General features: G+C 35.7%; 1 protein-coding gene across 2 annotated transcripts in view; it reads right to left on the minus strand.

Annotated features, from left to right (window-relative positions):
- OXR1 (oxidation resistance 1) overlaps positions 1–9,452 on the minus strand; it is a 279,534-nt gene extending 270,082 nt beyond the window's left edge. Inside the window, exon 1 of one of the 2 annotated variants that reach the window (XM_005862364.2) lies at positions 9,355–9,452. In XM_005862364.2, the coding sequence (XP_005862426.1) occupies positions 9,355–9,437 (83 nt within the window). In that variant the 5' untranslated portion in view covers positions 9,438–9,452. The remainder of the gene's footprint in view (positions 1–9,354) is intronic. The other variant, XM_005862366.2, reaches the window with a different exon arrangement.
- Between the last annotated feature and the right edge of the window lie 657 nt (positions 9,453–10,109).

Below are 10,109 nucleotides of genomic sequence, written 5' to 3' on the forward strand. Positions count from 1 at the left end.
ACTTCTCACTGCAAATAATTCCCCCACTGAACTGAAGCTGCCTCTAGGCCGAGCTAAGATTGAGTCCAGTGGTTTATCTTTTTATTTAAATACTTTTTTATTGATTTCAGAAAGGAAGGAAGAGGGTGAGGGAGAGGGAGATAGAAACATCAATGATGAGAGAGGACCATTGATCGGCTGCCTCCTGCACACCCCAAACTGGGGATTGAGCCCGCAACCTGGCATGTGCCCTGACCAGGAATTGAACCGTGACCTCCTGGCTCATAGGTCGACACTCAACCATTAAGCCATGCCAGCGGGACTCAGGTGTTTATCTTAATGCACTCAGGGTAGAGTTGGGAACACTATGATTGTTAACTACTGTACAGGAAGCAAAAGAGGGAAGAGAAGAAGTATACTCAAGACAGACTTAGTTCAAGAATGTATTAATGATGCAAACTCCAATCTTTTAAACTTATTAAAATCTTAAAGGCTCCCAGTTAAAATAAGTTATCCTCTGCTCACTCATATAACTAAACACAAATGACAATAAAGGGGCTAAAAGGGCATAAATACAGAACTACAATAATAGAGAGACAATAGCAGAGAACAGAGGGGAGGAGGGAGATAGGGTGCAAATTATGAATGCTGGAATGTAAACAGTGCATGATAATTGACTTAAAACAGGGAAAGTTGAGATTTTGATGCAAAAAAAAAAGGTGTACAAAGAAGCAATGGCCAAGAAACAAGCAAATCTACTTGATATAAATCACAAAAAGGTAGGAATAGGGGGCATTTCTGAACATAGTGGCAAGGGTGAGGCTCCCAGGATGGTTGCCTGAACCTCTAAGAAGCATATACACCCTTAGAGCCAATCCTCTACCCTGAGCAACTGGATGATAACACCTCCTTCACCCAGGAAAGAAAATGGCTGTTTGGTCTCCTAAAAAGATGAATTAATGTATAAAAGATCCCAGAGAATGACAGCAGCTAGGGTGTTATAAAGAAAACAGGGAATAAATAAGTGTCTAATGAATGTTTATGTAATGAAAAGTAATCCTCCTCCCAACCACACATCCAATCACTCTACACTACATAGTTCTAAGAATGCCAGCAGCCCAGTAGGAAGGATTGCAGAATACCCTTCTCTGAGAATATTGAGAAGTACAAAATTAAGTACAGTTACTGGTAGTTTGATGTATAAACTATAGATATAGAGATATATAATTTGGTATATATACCAAATAAAATGATTAAAAGTGAATATATGACAATACAGTGAAGCTTACCAATCAACAAGTTTGACCCAGGTATAAAACAGGCTTTTAAATGCTCCATTTGCAAATACGAATGGACAATCAAGACAGAGAGCAAGTAAACTAGAAAAAAGGAAAAATGCAGAGAATAGAAGAAAACTATAATCAAGAAGAGAAGACATGCAAACATGAAACAGAAGCAGGATATTATAAAAGTGATGTGGAAATTAAAAATAAGAGCAAAATTAATAGATCCAATAAAGAAGATAAAAGATAGTGTTGAAGAAATCTCACTTACAAAGTACAAGAATGAGAAAAAGGTGAAAATTAGAGGGGAATGATAAAAAAGTAGAGGACCCACCAAATTTGTCTAATATCCATATTATAGAACCTACTGAAATGAAAAGCAGAAAATCAAGAGAATCATCAAAGAAAATTGTATCAAAAATACACTAGAACTGAAATATATGAGTCACTAGATAGAAAGGGTCTACTAAGTATCTCATGTAATAAATAAATAAATAATGCAAACTAAAGCACACCAATGTAAAATTTCAGAACACTGAGGGGAAAAAAATTCTAAAAGCTTTAATCAAAGAAAGCAATTAAAGAGTGGGCCAAAATCAAAATGTTAGGTAGCAGAATAGCATTATACTTCTTAACTATAACCGAGTGCTAAAAGAAAATGGAGAAATGCCTTCAAAGATTGGGGGGATAAATATTTCTATCCTATATTTCTATACCCAGTCAAATTATCAATCAAATGTGAAGTTAGAATAAGGACAGTTTCAGACCACATAATATCTCAAAAAATATACCTCCAATCACATAATCTATCTCAGGAAATTCTAAGAGAATGTGCCTGCCTAAAATGAGAGAGAAAACTAAGAAAGGGGAAGACATGAGATCAAAGGGGAGGTAATCCAAGATGAGATAAGCAAATGGAATTTACAGAATGAAGTGAAGGGAAATTATGCATGAAGATGTGCAGCGGAATTACAGAGCAACAGATCCTGATTGAAACAAGAGAATAGACAGCAATAACACAGCTATTTGAGGGATGTCTCCAAGAAATAAAAATATGAAAAAGACAAGCTTTTAAAAAAGTTATTGAAAAGTTGACATGTCTGATAGTTTAGAATGAATGGTCGGAAAAGAACAGAAAGTGAATCAATTATTAACTAAAGGAAAAACAAAATACCGTTAAAGAAAAGAAATGTAATCAACTGTGAGTAACATTTTTGTAGTCATAAGTTTAGCAGTGAATATCGATTTAACTAAAAACTTAAATAACAAACTGAAAAGATGGAAGAAACAACATTTTAAATGCCCATGTTCTATAGTAGGAAATCAGAGGACATTATACAAAACAGAACCCTGAAGAAATGAAGGTATTTAGAAAAAGAGGAAAATCTAAAAAAAAAAAAGTACCTAGAAAATATAGGGTGTGAGGAGAAAAAGAATAGAGTACTGTTACCTTTGTTATAAACCTTGTAAAGCCACTGAAATTCAAGCTAGACATATATATTAATTTGATTTTTAAAATTTAGATTTAAAAGATCAAAGCTAATTGATTTCCCAAAGAGTACTAAACATTGTATACTTAATAAAACATGAGAAAGATTCCTCCACATACGAATACAATGAAAGAAAAAAAATTGCATCTCCTAGGAAAAAACATTTACCTCTATAAGAATGAGAAATTTACTTTCTTCATTGTTCCTTGGAAATAAAATCTTCAATAACTAACTAATTATAATAATGTAGTTCAGATATAGTTTCAAATACTGAATTATATAAAGGCTAAACAAATGAGACCTGTAGCAGGTCCATTAAAAGGATATAATTGCCCTTGCCGGTATGGCTCAGTGGATAGAGTGTCAGCCTTCGGACCAAAGAGTCCTGGGTTCAACTCCGGTCAACGGCACATACCTCAGTTACAGGCTCCTCCCGGCCTTGCTATCACATAGATTAGTTTTGCCTACGCCAGACGTTCATAAAAATAAAATCACATAATACATTTATGTACTTTTCTTTCACTCAACAAAAATTCATGGAGATAACATGTTTTTCTGTGCATCAGTACTACATTTTTCTCCATATTACTAAGTAGCACTTTATTGTATGAAAACAACACAACTTAATTATCCATTCTTTTGCTGGTAAACATTTATTTTTTGTTTTTTCAATTTTTAGCTATTGCAATTAGAATATGTAAACTATGAACATGTACAACTATTTTTGTAATCAAAGCCTTCCATTTGTTTTTAATAAATACCTTGAACTAGTCATAATCTGGGCATCTGTTTGATGAAAACAAGTGAGAATGGTTTCCCACAGGTTTGCATCCAATTTTTTAAGAGTAAGAATGAAATAAAATTATTAACTCTAAGGATTTACACATCAGTGCTTTGTGAACCCAAAACTGTTGAATCACCTTGAAGATTCAATCTAAACACTTACGTGTAATATTGCCATTTAGGGGCCATGAAGAAAATTACTCCTTTGATGTCCCCAAAGGAGAAATATCTTAGTACAAGGAAAATTTAAAAACTAAACTGATTAATTATATCAATAGCTTTCAAAATCTAAAGAATCAAATTCATGCTGCATTTTAATAAGAAAAAAAGAGCTTCTGAAGGTATGGGGGGAAATGTACAATGAAGGTAACCTAAAAAGCAGGAAACAACCCACTTTGCTTCCTAAAAATTTAAGCCCATTGGATAATCTCTTATTCTCTCCTTAGGTACTTGAGTAGATTAGCAAAGAATCCTCTAGTTTTTGCTCTAGAATACACAATGAGGCTTTGAGTTAACAGAATGAAACCTCTCTATCCCAGTTATAGGTGGGAATAAAAAATAAGGAAAATCCAATTGACATAGTTATACAATTGGTGATGGAACAAAAATATAGAACAGAGAATGAATCTGACACAGACACTGCTAAGAATACATAGAGAACCTAGATAAATCAAGGGTAACACTGGCGAATGGAAAACAACAACAATACAAGAACACCTGAATCCATAAAACTCCTAGAAGAAAACATGAGCAGTAAACTCTTTGGCATTGGTCTTAGCAATAATTTTTGGCTATGTCTCCCCAGGAAAGGGCAATAAAAGCAAAGATAAACTAATGGGACTACATCAAACTAAAATGACATAAAATAAGTAAGCCCTTGGAATGTAATGTACAGCACAGGGAATACAGTCAATAATATCATAAGAATTGCATCGTGATAGTTATTAGACTTATCATGGGTGATTAAGGTTTATAAATGTTGAATCACTATCTTGTACACTAATATAATATTATATGTCAACTACACTTTAATTTTAAAAAAATTTAAAGAGTACAGCCATAGCAGAAAATAATGGATGGGTGTTTTGGGAATGTTTGAAGGTAAAATTAGATTGGGGAAATTATCCACACAGCTAACCAAAAAACTAAATATGATTTTACTCTAATGTCTCAAGTTAATGTTAATAAATTAAAGATAATTTATTATAAAGAACTATTAGAAAAATCATGAAAAGGTTTATTTAAATCTATCTCTTAAGCTAATTTAAAGTTATTTAATTGGAGTGTTTTCCTTAACCAGAACTGTTAACACTTAGAGGTATATTTGCTAAACCTGACTCTCTGATGTAACATTCGAACGCATGTACTTTCACACATGTTGAATCTTAAGCGGGAAATGTCTATCAATTCTTTTGTTTATCTTTTTTTATAAAATATATTTTGGAGATTAAGAAAAAAATTTCAAGATAACACAAATTCTAGTACCAAAAAAAGGAATAAAACATTGAAGAAAAAATGAGTAGAATACAATTGGTGGAATAAATACTTGGGGGGCGGGGGAAGTACTATAACATTTTCAATTGCAAATATAATTTTTTTTCTATATAATGGTTTTACCTAAGCCTACCTAGTAATTTCTCCTCATTGGAAGGCAAAAGTATAAAACATGTGAGCCTAGTTTTATTCTTTTCATTGATTGATTCTTGTATGTGCCCTGACCAGGGATTGAACCTGCAACCTTGGCGTATCTGTTCTATGCTCCAAGTAACTGAGTTACCAGGCCAGGGCCATACTTTTTAAATTACTATTACAATTTTGGAAGGTGACACATACTCAAGTGTATTCATCTGACAGGTATTGGAAGGGAAGCCACACCAATTAAGAAATATTTAGTTAAGCCCTAGCCGATTTGGCTCAGTGGATAGAGCGTCAGCCTGCGGACTGAAGGGACCCAGGTTTGATTCTGGTCAAGGGCACATGCCTGGGTTGTGGGCTGAATCCCCAGTGGGGTGCATACAGGAGGCAACCGATCAATGATTCTCTCTCATCATTGATGTTTCTATTTCTCTCTCCCTCTTCTTTCCTGAGATCAATAAAGAAATTTATATTTCTTAAAAATAAATATTGAAAGTTTTCACTAAAACAAATTTATGTGCTATACATATTTCATCCAAAAATATGTTAAACTAGAGGCCCAGTGCATGAATTCATGCATGGGTGGGGTTCGGCTGGCCCACCTTGATGGGCCAGCAGGGGGAAGGTGCTGCGGGCAGCTGGCCAGCTGGCCCCACCCCCGATCTGGGTATTGGGGCTGATTGGGGGTGGAGCCGGATGGGGGGGGGAGGGGGGAAGGGCAGTTGCAGTTCCCTCTGTGGTTGGTGTGATTCTCTTAATTTGGCCTCTACTTTCTGAGACTGAACCTGGGTTTTCCCGTCACTCCTTGATTTCATTCATGCGCTTTTGATTTGGGCATGGTAACCTCACTCAGATGTTTAGGGCTCCTGTCTTTGAGCTGCTATGTCGGTTACCGCCTCCTTCTCCCACCCCTCCCTCCTTCCCCCCCTTCCTCCAGCCAAGTTTACTGAGTCAGTAGGTGACTCAACCTGAATATTGACTCACTAATCAAATCAGTGGGCATTTATTAATTTGGCTCACAACAAAGGTGTTGGGGGCCAAGCGGGGGCCGGGTTGGCCGGGGTGGGGGGGTTGGCGGTGATTGGGGCCTGGATCAAGCCGGTTGGCTGCCGCAGTGCTGCCGCAGTGCCTGTCATAGCCACCGTAATGGTCGCTGGGCTTTTATATACATCGATATTTCACTAAGTAGATATGTTTTTGAGCATGTGAACCATAAGTGCTAAAAATGCCAACAGTGACTTTGAATCCTGGTTTTTAATCTATTCAGACTTACTTGAATGATTAAATGCAGAAATATATACAAATTCCCAAGTTCCTGGCAGAGTAAGCATCCATAAAATTTATTCCTTACCCTATAAGTGTAAAATGTATACATTTTAAAAAATTAAAGACAAATCCAGTCAAATCAACACAAATAAAATTAACATATTAGGCTAACCTATTCAGGGCTTTCCTTTCATTATCTGTATTTTTAAAAAGACATGTATGCTTTCCTTTTTTCCTTCCTTCCCTTAAAATATTCAATCTATAACTTTTTTCTTCCTCATTACACTCTATTACCATATTTTGGTCATAGTTTCTAAATGAGTCTCCATGTTTTGTTAAGGCATAGGCTCACCCTATACTATGAAATGGATTAAACTAAGTATTTTGGAAAAACCAGTTGCTGAATTCAAGTAGAGTAGGAAGTTCTTCTGACCTAAGAATGATTCTAGAACTCAGGAAATAGGAGACTGGCAATAAATTAGAGAAAAGTAACTGTATTTTATAAGGGTATGATGCCAATACTCCTTATCACTTCAATCTTGCCACAAGTAGGTCCTTCTTTGATTATTTCTTTCTTATCCCTATTAACAGTAATTAACAACAATTATTATTTTTATCTATTCTGCTTTTAATTCTCTCGTGTGATAGAAACCTATGTTTTCTTTTAGAAGAAAAATATGGCCAAACTACATTTTTATTTTTGATTCCTAAGAGGAAGTATTTTTACTGGAAATGTAAACAAGTGGTCTTTAATAACTGAGGCATTTACTGAATACTTAAAATAAGGCTCGGCATTTTTACATGTTCTCTCATATAACTGTTAGAATATATCTGTACATATTTAAAATTTTCTGAGTAAGGTATTATTGTTTATTCTCATTTTCACAGGTAAGAAAATCAAAGTTCACAGAGATTATTATTTCACTTACTCAAAGTTATACAGATACTGTATTTCTTAGACTCTAAGATGGGCTCATTTTTTGCTTTTTAAAGCATTCCTGAAATTGGGATATTATTTACAATCAATGGTGTCTTAATTTGATGAAATTTAGTAATGAGCATTATGTAGAGGAACAGAGGAGCCCTGCTTGCTCCTCTACATAATTGAATTACAAGGGTTAAACCTGGAATTCAAAACCTGACTGAGCTCCCAGTTTCCCAATTTCAAAACCTGACTATATTTTTACTTTCCTATTGACTGAGTACTGAAACCAATCTATCAAAATATAAAAAATAAATTAACACAATAAATTATTAAATAGCTTCAGTATTTCACATGTATACAAGGAAGACACTTCAATTCTCAAGTTATATGATTTAGTGAAATCGGATAATACATAAGCATAGCTGAAATATACAAAGACTGCAAAATTTATAAACAACACCTCATCGGAAACAAACATTGATTCCTCAAATCATTTGGCTGCAGGTACATTCATCACTCCTAATTTGGGGTGATTATACAGTTATGCCCCCAACCCCCCCCCAAAAAAAAAACAAAAAAAAAACGCTATACTGAAACAAGAATGCTGACCTCATATCCCAGCTTTCATATGATTTAGGTTTTTTACTTCATATGTTGGGACCTAAAATTGTCACTATTTATAACCTAAGGGGTTTGAGCCATTTTGAAATATTCCTGTTGTAAACCCAAACTATCCATTCCCTAAGCCAGATATAAAGAAAAGAAAAAAAGAAGAGTGAAGAGTAAGAATGAAATTATCCAACAGAAATTATCCAACAGTGTTTCCGCAGAGATGCCCTGGAAGGCGGCTCTAGTGGAAGGCAAAGCATTGATGCTTAGTGTTCTCACGCTCAATTCCATTAAACCTCTTCAAAAAGGTAACACAAAGGAAGTTCCTTCTCAATACCTGTACCACCGGCTTTTATGAAACAGTAACTGAGGTAATGACGGTTTCCTGGCAGGTTACATTTTGATCTGTCTCTGAAATGTCTGTACAGCAAGTCCTTATGCCAGAGATGAGTCATTGAATGCTTTGGGTCGAATATTTGTAGAACATCATAAAAACAATGATTCACGTTGCATTTCATGCTGCAAATGACTCATTACTTCATTTTCTAAACACATTAACTGAGGGGCTTATGGATATTAGAAAATTGTATGTGTTGAACAGAAATATGGAAATCCATCTATGAAATTAATGTAGAAGAGAGAGATCTGTTAGGTCATTCACTGGAACTAGTCCACTCTATCAAAATGGAATAAGCCATAAAACAAAGAGGCTTAAATATAAATATTGGACATGAAAAAGATCAGTGGCCCAAATTAAACAAAGGTAATAGATGTAAGGAAACCATGGGCCTCAGTCTGGAACATTGTTCAATTGAAAGGGTGAGGAAAGCCTGGTTGCCATGGCTCAGTGGTTGAGCATCGACCTATGAACCAGAAGGTCACAGTTCGATTCCATCAGGGCACATGCCCAGGTTGTGGGCTTGATCCCTCCGTGTGGGATCTGCAGGAGGTAGCCGATCAATGAATCATCATTGATGTTTCTATCTCTCTCTCCCTCTCTTTTCTTCTCTGAAATAAAAAAAAAATAAAAAGATAAGGTATAAAGCAAAGGGCAGGCTCTACCTTCAGGGGCCAGGGAGAATACTGAGACTCAGGAAGGCTGATCTTTGTAGATATTTGGCGAATTCTACCAAATAACTCTAAAGTTTCTATTAAATTACACATGCAATATTATCTCTAACTGTGCTTTCCCCAAATTCCATGCCCCAACTATAAAGAACTACTTACATTTTTCTAGCATGTTTCACATTTTTCCTGTCTGCTTTGCTTTATGCTAATCATTTTGCCTAGAAGGCTCTTCCTTGACTTTTAACAAAATCCCATTCATCTTTCTTGGGATCTCATCTACAGTGTCATATAAGTATACCATTCCCCAAGAACCTACCTTGCTCTTCTCTGTGTTCCAAAGCACTTTGTAGACCCTCCTCCAACATTTCTGCCTCTTCCACAAACTGTCATCCAGATCATTCACCCACTGTAGTGCTGACCCAATATAGATTTCATGAAATAAACTCTGCTTCCTCCAAACCTTAAATAACTAAGAAACAGTTATGAGATCAAGGTATCATAAAGTACATGGCAGTGTGCCTGACACACAGTAGGTTCTCAATAAATATTTGATGGAAAAATATTTGGGCTGAACTTTGTAATATGGAAATAGTGACCCAATGTCATCAAAGCAATGAATAAAAATTTAAAAATAGGGGGGAGGGAAATATGAGAAAAATGTGGTTAAAGCCACTATCTATCACTATTTCCTCAACCACCTGGAAAAAACATCTAGGAGTAGATGGACCAGCTCCTGTGGGTACAGATTCATTCTGATAACCACAATCCATTCACTATACGCCAAGACTTCCCAAACAAATATAGTATTAGTGTTGCGTATCACTGTAATGGGCTATGATAAGGTAGTAGCTGGCTTTATGGTTCAAAAATATTGCTGTAGGCAAATCATATATACTCATTTCATGCTGACATCAGGCTTGAACATGACTTGCCACATACCAGTGACCGGTGGGAAGAACTGACATTGCATGCAGGCAGAAGCTCTTGGTTCTATCATGAGGTCTACGATGTTCTTTTTTTCCTCTCTGTTATGAGCCAGGAAATATCCCAGATATAGGCTATGCTGTGAGA

This window comes from Myotis brandtii, unplaced genomic scaffold, assembly GCF_000412655.1.
Source record: "Myotis brandtii unplaced genomic scaffold, ASM41265v1 scaffold1643, whole genome shotgun sequence".
NCBI lineage: Eukaryota > Metazoa > Chordata > Mammalia > Chiroptera > Vespertilionidae > Myotis > Myotis brandtii.